The sequence below is a fragment of the Procambarus clarkii genome, chromosome 84, assembly GCF_040958095.1.
Source record: "Procambarus clarkii isolate CNS0578487 chromosome 84, FALCON_Pclarkii_2.0, whole genome shotgun sequence".
Classification (NCBI taxonomy): Eukaryota; Metazoa; Arthropoda; class Malacostraca; order Decapoda; family Cambaridae; genus Procambarus; species Procambarus clarkii.
Window position 1 is genome coordinate 21,918,566 of NC_091233.1, and position 14,507 is coordinate 21,933,072.

The following is a 14,507-nucleotide window of genomic DNA, read 5'->3' on the forward strand; positions in this document are numbered from 1 at the left end:
ATTTATGTAACCAACACAGTAGTTGCTATCACACTGGACCATTTATGTAACCAACACAATAGTTGCTATCACACTGGACCATTTATGTAACCAACACAGTAGTTGCTATCACACTGGACCATTTATGTAACCAACACAGTAGTTGCTATCACACTGGACCATTTATGTAACCAACACAGTAGTTGCTATCACACTGGACCATTTATGTAACCAACACAGTAGTTGCTATCACACTGGACCATTTATGTAACCAACACAATAGTTGCAATCACACTGGACCATTTATGTAACCAACACAGTAGTTGCTATCACACTGGACCATTTATGTAACCAACACAATAGTTGCTATCACACTGGACCATTTATGTAACCAACACAATAGTTGCAATCACACTGGACCATTTATGTAACCAACACAGTAGTTGCTATCACACTGGACCATTTATGTAACCAACACAATAGTTGCTATCACACTGGACCATTTATGTAACCAACACAATAGTTGCTATCACACTGGACCATTTATGTAACCAACACAGTAGTTGCTATCACACTGGACCATTTATGTAACCAACACAGTAGTTGCTATCACACTGGACCATTTATGTAACCAACACAATAGTTGCTATCACACTGGACCATTTATGTAACCAACACAGTAGTTGCTATCACACTGGACCATTTATGTAACCAACACAGTAGTTGCAATCACACTGGACCATTTATGTAACCAACACAGTAGTTGCTATCACACTGGACCATTTATAAGCGCATCAACGAAAGGTCTTCAAGTACACCAACAACAACTCTGGGAGTATATTCACACACAAAAAAAAGCACATCAAAACTCACCAATACTCAAGCACGTACAAAAAATAAAACAAACATAACTACATTTATATTCAGAGAAATTTAATCACGCCTTAAAATAATGTTGATGGCTAAAACTTAAACACAGATGAAGCTAGCAGCTCACATTTATAGATTTCAAAGCAGTTTAAGCTAGCATTATAAATGATGCATAACAAATAATACAAATTTTAAATATGATAATCAACTCTTTTTGGTTAATATGATCAAATGTCAACATAAAATTGGTGAAAAATGTGCCTTGATGTCCCTTCCCCAGGAAGAAATTCTAATATCTCATTAATATCAAATATATATTCTTCTTCTGATAATCAAGCTGTTCCTTACTACACTACAAATTTTTATGTTAAAGTTAACCCCTTTCATTATAGATACAGTTTTTATAGTGCTCTTCCCATGCTTACAAGTATCTCTACTGCTAAATCATTATAATAGTGGAAAAGTGTCGCGTTATGTCAGAAAATTTCTTGGTAACTGTATCAAAGCAGCGTAAAAAGTGATGACTACAGAATGAACGTTAGGATATTGTCAGGACCTAAACAGGAGAGAACTAACACCTCTACATTTGCCATATGAAACATTCCTCTAAGCCACCAATAACACTCAAGAAAATTAAAATACAATTACATGTCTACCAATTTTGGAAAAATAAATAAATATAAAAGCACTGAAAGGAAAAAATGAAGCACCGAATATAATAAAATGCCTCTTTCTGGAAGGGGGTGCCCTTGGTGGTTGAAGGGAAAGTTTAATGCTTCCCCTTCCACCAAGGGAAAGCCCTCCCAGACACTAGGGGTACAAAACAAACTGCACTAGAACTAACCTTGGTGTACTCCACACACTTGTTATGGGTGCAAATGTTGCCGCACCACACACAGCCGTACGTGTTAGACACACACGACCGACAAGAATTTTGCTCATTGCAGAGAGCAGTAAAATTAAGCTTTGGTGTAACTGTTGGACATACATCGTATGCATTTTTGTCGTTATTATTATTAGGTTCACATCGGGTCAAAATCCTGAAAAGCAAATCTATGTTGAAGGCATTTATATTTCATACAAAATTACAGGATTTATGTACATACTGTATTAATATAAATAAATAAACAAGACCATCCAAGAAGATTTCACCTTGAAGGAAGGCAAGAAACTACCATAAGTAATAAATAAATATAATTATTAAGTGTAATTACTTTAATGTAGTTACAGGATCAGAGCTATGCTCGTGGTGTTGTATTGTAAAGACTAATAATAAACAGCAGCTCCCCAATGACTCTGTAATATCTCCATTGTTAAAACAATTATGTATTAGCAATAAGACCTACCATTGATGTAAAATGACTTACTGTAAATATATAGCTCTTGAAATAGCTACATTCTCTAACTAGCTGACATGTAACTATAAGGTGTGAAGGATAGATGAAATTGTTTATGTAATAATTTAAGACGAGGTCTGATAAAGACCTTTTGTGCCCTCTGTGATGCTTTTTGCACTATCGCTCACAGGATGAGTATGGGGTGCACAATAAACTATCAACAGTCAATCTCATGATGTCCCGTCTTCACAGCACTCTGTCATATAATACTTTGAAACTATTGATAGTTTTGGCCTCCACCACTTTCTCAATTTGTTCCATCTATCACTGCTTAAAAAAAAAAAAAAAAACTCAAATATTTGTTTCTTTACCTTGTAAACCTTTGTAAGGAACCCTTTGTTTTCTTACTTTGAGTCTGAAGTTGGAAAACACAGTATATGCTCCTTGCACAATGTTCTTCATATGTTCATCTGGTGACAATCTGCTATCCAGAACCACTCCTAGATCTCTTTCTTTGTTATAGAGTTCTTTAAGTCCTTTCCACATAATTTGTAGGTTGTGTGGGGTCTACGTTCTCCTATTTCACATTCCATAACACGGCCTTTATTGACACATTTATTCAATTACGCACATTAATTCCATTTGCCACATAGTGCACCAAGCACTTATTTTATATAGGTCAATTTGAAAGGCATGGCAATCATCAGTAAACATGTTCATATAATTATGTATTCCTTCTGATAGATCATTTATGTTAGATGAATAGTATGATGAACGGTGAACAGTACTGGTTCAAGACGAACGGGCGGGCGGACGGATGGGTATGTGTGCACGCGACCACAACCCATCCTCCTGTTTAGATAGTTCTTATACAAACAATATGGACCATCATTCATATACTGATGTAATGGAGAAGTAGAAAATAGAATTTGGTACTACTGAATTTGGATAAACCAGTAAAGGTTCTGTATTTATTTTGCTAATAAAACCTAACCTAACCTAACCATCCGGGGCCTAACACACACCATCTGTGGTGTAATATAGAACATACACACGTCTTACATTGGGCCTAGGAAATTTAAGTTCGGTTTTTAGCTTTATGTTTTCTAGACTCTTATTAGTACCAAATTCAGGATACTCACAATAAGAAAAGGTCTCGTAAGTACCAAACCGGTACTCAACTGAAACTTTAAACCTTTCCAAGAACACCGCTATACATGTCAGCATCCTGGCTTGGTGGTTAGAGCAAATGTCTCATATTTTTCAGGCCCGAGTTTGAATCTATGTTTCACGTGAACGAAATAGATTCTTCAAAATTGACAATTATATAAATTATAAATTATAATTTATAAATTTATAATTATAAATTTCAATTATTTATAAGAGTGCATTTCAACAGAAACTTCAAAATCAATTAACCTTAAAGCATATTATTTGTTTCACTTATATAACAAAACCAGCAAGTACACTTTTTATCACACATTTCGTGCATTAATACGAGTGACTAAAGCATCCGAGATGTTCCCAGAGACACTAACACATCAAAAGCCATGATTAACATACCCAATACAAGTGATGGACACTAGAAGGCATACATATATGCACATTTTGTCAACTTACCTATTCCAGAAACACTTGCGGCCGGGGTAAGCGTGTAAGCACTTGTCGCTGGAAGTCAGTCGCTTACAACTGTAGAGAAAGCACACGTTAAGAAATTTATATAGTATATCAAATAGTTAAATTTAATTATATTTATTTATATGAATATTGTTTTTTCTTTTCTGTAATATAAATAAATTTACAAATTTTAATCAATTTTCTGGTACAGGGTATTAAATATCTACATGCAACTATTATATGAGTAAAAATATATAAAACAAAAAATTTACTTACACTCCTGGATGATAACGAAGAATTGATCCGAGCATCTTGCCATTAAAACCCCCAACTATGTACATTTCCCCCTCGTGTAATATTGCTGAATGACCATATCGTGCCACATCTACGTACAAGTTTGGGGGCTTGCTTAACGAGTGCCAGGAATTACAAACTATATCATATGCCAAGAAGTCGGCACTGTAGCATTTGGCACCGTAAGAAAAGGCAGAATCATTGTGTGTGTTTCCTCCAAACACCAGCATCAACCCTTCAACTAGGACGGCAGAATGCAAGAACCGGGGCACTGGTGCTGGACTTCGCAGTTTCCTAAAAAATTTAATCATTTAGATACTACTAAAATTAAAAGTCAATTCTCAAGACACAATAATTATAAGCAAAGTATATAATGAAATGCCCAATTCAAGGTTGTACCCAGGTTGCTCCCCCTCTGTTAACATCACCGACACACACACACAGGATACAGTGCGAGTCTGCCAGTCCCTCGGTGACTATCTCAACACACCAAGGACAAGAATCTTTCCTCTCAGTTTGTCCCTTCCATGAGGTTGTGGGGATCACAGATCAACCAACTACCAAGATGAACTGCCCAAATATTAATGGCAATTAACAGAACACTGAATCTTCCTCCAAGAAATGTTTGAAACAACTAACTGCCAAATAACTCTCTGGACTGTTGACCAGACCACACACTAGAAGTTGAAGGGACGACGACGTTTCGGTCCATCCTGGACCATTCTCAAGTCGAATGGACCATTCGGCTTGAGAATGGTCCAGGATGGACCGAAACATCGTCATCCCTTCAACTTCTAGTGTGTGGTCTGGTCAACATACTTCAGCCACGTTATTGTGACTCATCGCCAACTCTCTGGACTATTTACTCCCCTCTACTAATCCAACTATGCCAAATACTACCAGTTGGTGACTTGGGCCATCTGAAGGTCAAGGGAACAAGGTCACCTCCTACCCGATCCCCACCAAATTCCAAACACACAACTGGGAAACAAGAATGGTAACATGAAGCTATCAATGTACAACAAAAAGGGAACTTTTATTACACTAACTGCATTATATCTGGCTTTGCATCACTTGGTAGCTCCCCCTTCATTTACCCCCACCTGGCACCTTGGAGAGAACTTGTACTATGTGCCCACAGCATTATTAGAACGTTTAATTGTAATAATTGTAGCTATGACAACAGAAAATCAGCTGGCAGAACTGCTGATTTTGGACACGTGACAGGCAGCAAAGTGCCTCTAGGACCTGACTGGACCTCCAGAAGTCTCTGATCCTTATGTTGGCAGCAGACATGGATGAGAAGTAGCCAATTAAGCCATAACGTTTTTGCTATCATAAGCCCTAGGCTAGCTATATCATTCCTAATGTGGGTTCTGGGCTTCCCAAGGGCTCTGGTTCTGGGCTTGGGGCCAGGCTTGACTTGTGATAGCTTGGTCTAACAAGACTATTGCTTCGAATGGCACTTAACCCCACGTATCTATTACAATCCTGTTAGTCTGGTACTTCTTGTAGAAAACTAATTTTTTTTTCTTCAAGTCCATTTTTGCTCCAGCAATATTTTTCATGCTTGCTAGAAGGATACTGAACAGCCATGGATCTCTGATGTTCATGCCATCTTCTCTGATTGTGCTCATGGTATCTCATTCCTCACTGGCTCTATTCTGTATTTTCTACCATATTGTTCACTTCAGTATGTAGTTATTTTACTATGCAAATTTGGGACCTGGCCTTCCAGTATTTTCAACGTATATATTATGTCTCCTTTCTAGAGTACTTTCGAGAACTTCGATACAGTCCCAGTAATTTAGGTGCTTTATTGTGTGTGTGTGTGTGTGCTGTATATGTTCTCTGTATTTCCTCTATTTCAGCTTTCTCTCCTGCTCTAAAAGGGGAAATGATTATTGACCAGAACTCAAGGCGGGACAGCACAAGTTATTTGTGGTTATGTAATTTTGATAACACTGTGAACCAATTGTAGGTGCTGGGCTTTTGGTCATCATAACAAAAAAGGGAAATAATACTGAACACAAGTTTGAAATCGAAGTAATAGTTGTTAGAATGATGGACAGGGCAGTTAAGATCCTAGAAAAGGGGTGAAGGATTCCTTACAAGAACAGTCTCATGAAGGCATAAAGGCTAGAAGATAGTGCCGAGATAAAACTCCCAAGGGGGGTCTCAAACTTTCTCACCAAGTACCTGCTCACAAATTACCAGACCAGCAACCTGTACAAATCATGAATAGAACAGAATCAGGATGTGAACCAACCTGGAGACTCCATCTAACTGTTGCTCTCTCTTTCGTTTTTAATACATTTTTGCCAACTCATCATGTACCCCTTTGAAATCCTCTTACATACCTTTGCAAGTCCCTACCTTAAAGTCTTCTATTTCACATCTACTTTGGAAAGCAGTTTTCAGGGAAGCAAAACATTAGAGATACTGACAATTTGTTTCGGATGCTATAACAGACAAATGGCTGATGAAATTTTTCCTAAGGATCAAGCATTAGAATCCTGTGACAAGTGGAGGTATTAAAACAAATACAAGAAATATAGCAAGATAAAGAAAAACAAAGGAAGGTAAATCATTTTACACACAGAAATCACAATTGCGTGATGCATCAAATGAACAAATCCACAAGGGCCGTGACAAGGATTCGAACCTGCGAATCCTCGTCACGGCCCTTGTGGATTTGTTCATAAGTCATTTTATGTGTTACAATTGGAACAACAGCAGTAGCTATTATACCCACAAATAAATATGGATAAAGGTCAATACAGGTATCTATAAAGCATTCAACCAATACAAGTCTTGATTCAATTTTATTTCACTCAACATCAGTCAATGACAAATGAAATCAAATTTATTGAAGGGATTTGTAAATCCATTACACTAAAATATACAGAATGTCATATATTTTAAGAAATAGATGCTAGAGAAACAGCATAAACATCACGCAGAATTTGGTACAATTTCTAAACATTGACTAGAATTCATTTAAAAACTTACCACTTTTGTTTCATGGGATCATAAGTCATTAGGTACGGGACAACATGACTGGTCGATACGATAGAAAGGAGACCCCCGTGAACATAGACAAGAGCGGTCACAGGATCCCAGAGTGCAGTGTGTCCATACACACCCTTCACCACAGCACCTCGTGTTTCCACAGTCACCCAGCTGCCTTGTTCTGCAAAGTGAATTTGCAGTCGAGGAAAGTTTTGGTGTTAATATCGGAATCCTCACTGCTTAATTAAACACTCAAAAATGAACTACAATATATCAAATACTGAATAATAATGTATATGCAGTAATTATGGTAAATACTGTATACAGTATAGTGGAATGTTTTGACACATTACCTTAACTTTATGAGTATTTAATCCGTTAATATTGACATTTACAAAGTGAACATCTCGTTGTAACATTTACACGTGACTCTCTCTGAGATGGCTTATAACACTTGTCTCTACAGCCTCCTGAAAAATTGCCTTTACATATTCCTCAGCTTTTCTCATAGCATTATCCTGCATTACCTAATTCCTCTACTGTCCTTCAATCTTTGCATTTGTAAGCATCATAATCATATCTAATTAGATCTGATTCAGTCATTTCATTTGCATCATTTCATTTTACTGTGTATAAAACTTATCATACATTCATTATATGAAGAAAAAAAATAGTGGGAGACAATCGACTTGAGAATGGTCCAGGACGGACCGAAACGTCGTCGTCCCTTCAACTTCTAGTGTGTGGTCTGGTCAACAAAATAGTGGGAGGTTTGATGGAAGCATTCGTATCAGTTCAGGATGCTAACATTTGGGATGAATCTAATTATGTTGCCAACAGATAGCAGCATTTACCACCAGTTACAAGTTTTGATAGCCGGAGAACCTAGTCAAGCATTACACGATTGGGAAAAAAAGTTCCCAGACACCTGGAATCAATCTGACTATCACAGTACTCTGATTATTTTCTGCTAGGTGATCTTTAACAACTGTTGCAGTCAAAGGGTATACATATGACATGGAGCCCCTCCCACCTCTTTAGCCCTTATTGTACCACTATGCCACTACTTTTTTTATTTTCCTTTGCCACTTACCTTAAAGTTCTAAATTGGATATCCACATTAATACTTTTCTCTACACAGTATATACTTTTCATACGTTAACCCTTAACATGCTCGGGGTTTAATATCCTGTCATCCCCACAGGCGCATGTCATTTTGAAAAAAAAAAATTATTTTTTCTTTCTAACCTGTTAATTTGTGTTCACTGATCACGGGAAAAATAATACAAAAATCGTAAGTGGCATATATTGCCCGCTATAGGGCGGGGAAGTCTGGCAAATTATAGGCGCTGACTCAGCGTGCGTCCCAGGCGGTCTGTTGCTCGCAAGCTGTCAGGCCAGAGTTGCCACAAAGAGATAATTACCGAATTATTTCAATGTCTCTGATTGATTTTTCATACTTTTTTTGCTGTAATATTATTCAATAGTGTGTAGTTTGATATATTTATATAATAAAATGAGTGAATCGTTGGTGTACTCAAAAATATGGTGTGCATATTGTTGATTCAATTATGTTCATCAATCAGTGAACAAATACTTTGTCGGTTATTACACTATAAGCACAGGTTATATATAAGTATTTGCATGTTTTGTTCACTATAACGAACCACTAAGTAGCTATTATGAGTCAAAAAGTAATGAGGAGTGACCGCCGTGTACCAGCCAGCCACTCCCGCCCTCCCTCCAGTCATCTGACTCACCCTCATTCTCCTCCCACAATAATGTTTTTGCTATAATTCATTATATACAGACGTTATATATAAGTATCTACATGTTTTGTTCACCATAACTACATCTAAGCTTGTATGGTGAGTAAAGGCACAGAGATGTGGCTACTCACAGTCAGCTGATCGGCGGCCGCCCTCAAGGCCAGACACACTAATATTTCTCCTCCAACAATACTGTGTGGTGTTATTACGCTATATACACACATTATATATAAATATCTACCTGTTTTATTCATCATACTTGTACAAATAAACTGGTATGGTGCCCAAAGACCATCGTGGTAACCAGTAAACAACACCGTCGTCTGTACGGTGGCGTCGTGCAGACGACGCCACCGCCCTCACCAAAATGGCGGCTCCAAACCTTCTCTTACTGTTTATACCCTCTATACGCACGTTATATATAAGTATCTACATTTGTGTTTACCATAGCGAACCACTAAGCTGGTATGGTGAGTGCAGTCAATAAAAGGTGGCCACACACAGTCAAAAGACATCGCCACCACCCTCCCTCCCACAGCATTACACCTCCTTCCATGGCGCATAGCGCTAAATGTCACCACAATCCTGCTATTATCAGAACCCTGGTCAGTTTTATCATAGTCAGGGGTCTTCTGTAATAATATCATCGCTACATAATAGCATGAACAAGTATAATTTGGCATTTTTAGACGATGCTGTAGTCACAAGCTGAACAGCAGTGCTGTTAGCTCATGCTGCGTGCATCAGGCTTGGTTGCTCACTCAATACTGAGGGCCAATAACACCCGGGAGTTTGGCCCACGATTTTTTTTTAAAATGGCGTCTGTTTACAAGAGCCCTGATGAAGGTGTGGTGAACCCCGTGTATCCGCGGGCTGTTTAAATCTTGCGTAGTACTCCAACACATCATATGACGTGATGCGCAGTTTACTGGAACAACGTCCAGCACGTGATATGACGTGATGTGCACTTTAAGGGTTAATTTACCTAACTTTCAAAAATACAATGTTGATGCCACTAAAAAATTTATGAATTTTAAATTACTTACCAAAATCATACTCCTGGATAGTATTCAAATAGCCGTATTTGGACGAATGTCCAAAAATAACAAGCATGACTTGTTTCTTTGCTTTTTGCACCACCACAGCTGCATGACCGACACAAGGAACTGGTGCACACGGGCCAGCAGATGCACACCCTCCAATCTCGCTCTTATTTATGGGTTCTTCATCTTCAATACTCTGATCTTCAGCGTGTTCCTCCTCTTCCAAATCTTTACGATTAGTAATATTGACCTCTTTGTCCTCTCTACTCTTCCCACTGCGATTGGTACGTCTATTTCTCTCACGTCTATTAAGTCTACCTCTTCTTCCTGTCCTGCTACGTCCGCCAATTTTGGCTCCTCGTTCGGAAGGCAATAAAGACCACTTGCGCGATTCAGTGTCCAAACGCCACAATTCTCGTGTTATACTCCCATCGTCCTTCATTCCTCCATACACATATATAGAACCCTAGACAAAATATAAGACGTCATAATCATTAGAATGAGTTACGCAAGTGTCAGATTATTAGTTTAGGAAAGATATAACAACTAATGAAAGTACCTTAGAAAGTAATAATACAGTAATGTACATAAATATAATTATAAATACACCTATTGACAATAATAAGAACTAATACACCTTCTTAAATAAGTTCATGCATAACCCAGAGTTTGCCCCAAATGATCTTTGGTCCAATGGGGACCTCTTCCGATGTAGAAGATGGTATAAAACCTACAGCTACACAGGTAAATAATCCAACAGGTAAATAATGCAAGCAAAATTCAGTCAAGGTGACATTTTGGGTATTTGGCATCACTGAGAATTTTGTTTGAAAAATTTTGTTGCAAATTAATAAGTGAAAGTTTTTGTGACCCAGTTTTGGCCTTTTGGCATTGTTCCACTCGTGTGTATGGAGGCTGTCCTGGTCCACGTAGGTCATGAGATGCTCACAAATGCTAATGTGCAATGGTGTTACTGCTTTGATACCAGTGTATATACTACAGGGAGGCACTGGGGACCCATCCCAGAAACAATAACCTGTGTGAGAAAGGGCGCTGTGACACTGCCATGTTAGACAATGGTCCATCAGGGTGAGAGAGAGAGAGTACTGCAGTTTGAGCACTAGCGTAAGAGATGAGCACTTCTATTCACATCTTTTAAGCTTCCATAATAAATCAAGACCAATGAGTAAATTGTATTGGTAATCTATGCTTTTCTTAAAATTTCAACTTGCACAGTTTATTTCGTACAGACATTACAAAAAAATTGTTATCACTGCCCCATTTTCCATTTTCATGGTGCAATGATGCTTTATATCACAAAGTTCTAAATCTAAATGTGGACTTCACTCACAGAGGGCTACTGCAAGAAACAGCCTAACTGGTCAAATTATTGCCAAACAAGCCATGAGCTTGTTCTATTCCCAGGCTGGCCTTTGGGAATAGAAAACCTTTATAAACAAACTACAGCTATGTCCACCTTCAGATATATACATAGTATTACAGGACTGTACAGTCGTTCATCACAAGCTCCAAAAACTGAACTACTAAGTGCAAACATCATTCTCCACGCTAATAAATAGAGAAGTGGACATTTAACAATTTAACAATTAATAATAAAAACTTAAAACACACCATACTGATTAACACAGTATAAGGCAACCCAAGTTGACCAGACCACACACTAGAAGGTGAAGGGACGACGACGTTTCGGTCCGTCCTGGACCATTCTCACAATCGACTTGAGAATGGTCCAGGACGGACCGAAACGTCGTCGTCCCTTCACCTTCTAGTGTGTGGTCTGGTCAACATACTTTAGCCACGTTATTGTGACTCATCGCCTGCATAAGGCAACCCAAATTCTCTGCACTCACATTGTAAACAACGGCAGTGTGACCATATCTGGGTCCTGGCTTCCTTATGCTTGTACTAACTATAGGCATCCATTCATCATCTGGAACAAAAAATGAACATAGCAATTAAATGTACTTGCCAACTTAAACAGCTTGTGGTAAGATATTTAAAAGAATCTGGGATAATGTTCCTCACAGCTTCATATTCCACTTCCCTTCCAGGTAAGATCAGAGTGCTATCGTTACAAAGCCATTAGCACCTGTCTTACCTTCAACCCGTTTTTGGTTATATACGTACATATCTGACACTGTGCTACGTGGGCTCTCCAGCTGAAGGCATACCAGACAGAAAGGACACTAAGCAGCCCTGCAAAAGTACACCTTTCCATACCCAAACCATCATGGAGTGTTTACTGTACAGTATCTACTCTTGCATGAACAATGTTTTTGGAGCCACCCTCTATTGACAAAACTTTAAGTGCCAGCAATTTCTGCATATTTTATTTGAGAACACGTTTGATTTAGTTACTTTTCTACATTAGCAGCCTAACAAAATTGATTTCCTGCATTCCACTAAGTAGAGCAATTACAAAGATTTTTTTAATTGGGGTGCACATATCTTCTTGAGGTTATCTCGAGATGATTTCGGGGCTTAGCATCCCCATGGCCCAGTCCTCGACCAGGCCTCCTTTTGCCATACATCCTCAGGAAGCAGCCCATAGCATATGTCTAACTCCCAGGTACCTATTTACTGCTAAATGAACAGAGGGCATCAGGGTGAAAGAAACTCTGCCCATTTGTTTCCGCCTCCACCGGGGATCGAACTTGGAACCTCAGGACTACAAATCCCAAGCGCTGTCCACTCAGCTGTCAGGTTGTATGCTATCAAAAACGTTTTTGACAGAATCCAACTCTTCTCCCCTAACAACATATAATGTTTCATTCAGTCATTAAGTCAGTTTCCTTGCCTTCTAATACTATCTAATGAATCATACAAGAAAATTTAAGATGGCTGATATTTACCTACAATAACTTGAACACCCATCACAGGATATTATGAAAATTTTAGAATGTAAGTTATCTAGACATCATCTATATATCCTTACAAATTTCACCTTGCCATTCTAAATGACAAAAAAAATTCAACCTCAGCTGTACTGCAATAAAAGAGAGTCAATGTTTATAACAAAATGGGAGTGTGCTAAGGTCACCTTCACCCCCCTCTTCACCAAAATGTCTCACCCACTTTCTTAGCACTAGCTTTGTGTATCTCTGTTCATTTTTTCAATTGGTGAGAAGTCTCTTATGCATACTGTCATTGCACACGCCCATATTGCATAGTATTAACATTGCATACATACTGAAATATAGAATGTGTTCTTAAACTTTCAGTTAATCTTAAATTTATTTTCACACATCTTTACTTGCATTATAAAATTTGTGTACAGCATGCTCCTCTTCCCCAATATGAAGTTTCAGACCTTACGTTACTTTCATTACATGTAAACAACATCAAAATCCACGCATTTTGCCACCACTAAATTTATAATAATGTGCTATTATTCCTAAACCTCCATCTTTGTACAAAATATCTAACATATATATACTTCAAACAATTTATACAGTTTCTTCCTACACCATCATACACTATCAATTCCCACCCTCTTCCAGATATAACTCTTCCAAACACCTAACCTGGTAGGCTGCCAAATTTATCTAGCCCATTTCCTGTTCTCCAAGATTGTGCAACCCATTTACTATTATGGACAACTAAAAGTACTACCCAGAAATTCAAGTAACCTCAAGACAAACATTCTGCAGCAAATCAATTGCTGCAAAAACTGCATCTACAACTAAAGACGAACAACTTTTTTTCACTCCGGCAAATACAAGTTAACTATTTTTCTAGAGGGATGAAGACCTTTTATATACTTGACATTAAAATTATTAGGTTAAACATTTTGCTAATAAAGATGACCGATTAGAATGAAAACACTTACCTGTGATATTATACCTCAGAAGAAATGGCCGCTCAGTAAACGAGTAGCCTCCAATAACCCATATTGCACTGTCAATAAGAACAGTAGCATGTGACGACCTCTCTAACAACGCAGCAACGGGGTCAGGAGTGGTCACGTGGCTGGTGATGTCATGTCCCAACACCTCCCACCATCCCTCTTCGATCACCTGGCTGCAGTCTGCACCTTTGAATGAGGGGCAGATAAACAACTCTTTTTCAAACCTAATTAGTATACAGTATAAGCATGCACACAAATGAACACATCTATCACGCACATACCCTCAAACTTCCTCTCGCGTACACACACACTGAAATTGGAAAACAGTCTCGTCATATACAACCAGAAAGCCCATAGCAGGAGGCACAAGGAAGGAATACAATGAAACAATCAGCTTGAAGGGCAACAGAGTGGGCAGTGGCAGTAACAACCGAAGCAAGGGGGGGGGCAACACCTCTAATACTTGGTAACTTCAACCACAGGGAAAGTTGAAGGATTTCCAACAGTAAGGATGAAATGCAGACACCAAAAGTAGTGGATACTAGGTAGGTACTTCTAGAAATATCACATAGTAATGCCAATGGCAGGAAGAGAAGAGGATGAACCAGAAACAATACATAATATTTTCACACTAAGTAAGGCAGATATAAATATAAAATAGAGCAACTGAGACTCGGTGACCTACTTAATAGTGTTCACTGATATAACTAACAAAGGA

At 38.3% G+C, this 14,507-nt stretch overlaps 1 protein-coding gene across 2 annotated transcripts in view; it reads right to left on the reverse strand.

Annotated features, from left to right (window-relative positions):
• dsd (attractin-like protein dsd) overlaps positions 1–14,507 on the reverse strand; it is a 54,583-nt gene that overhangs the window by 30,366 nt on the left and 9,710 nt on the right. For both annotated transcript variants that reach the window (XM_069316614.1, XM_069316613.1), the window contains exons 5-11: positions 13,772–13,975; positions 11,793–11,872; positions 9,925–10,387; positions 7,110–7,290; positions 4,080–4,391; positions 3,807–3,875; positions 1,694–1,889 (exon numbers count right to left, since the gene is read on the reverse strand). In XM_069316614.1, the coding sequence (XP_069172715.1) occupies positions 1,694–1,889; positions 3,807–3,875; positions 4,080–4,391; positions 7,110–7,290; positions 9,925–10,387; positions 11,793–11,872; positions 13,772–13,975 (1,505 nt within the window). The remainder of the gene's footprint in view (positions 1–1,693; positions 1,890–3,806; positions 3,876–4,079; positions 4,392–7,109; positions 7,291–9,924; positions 10,388–11,792; positions 11,873–13,771; positions 13,976–14,507) is intronic.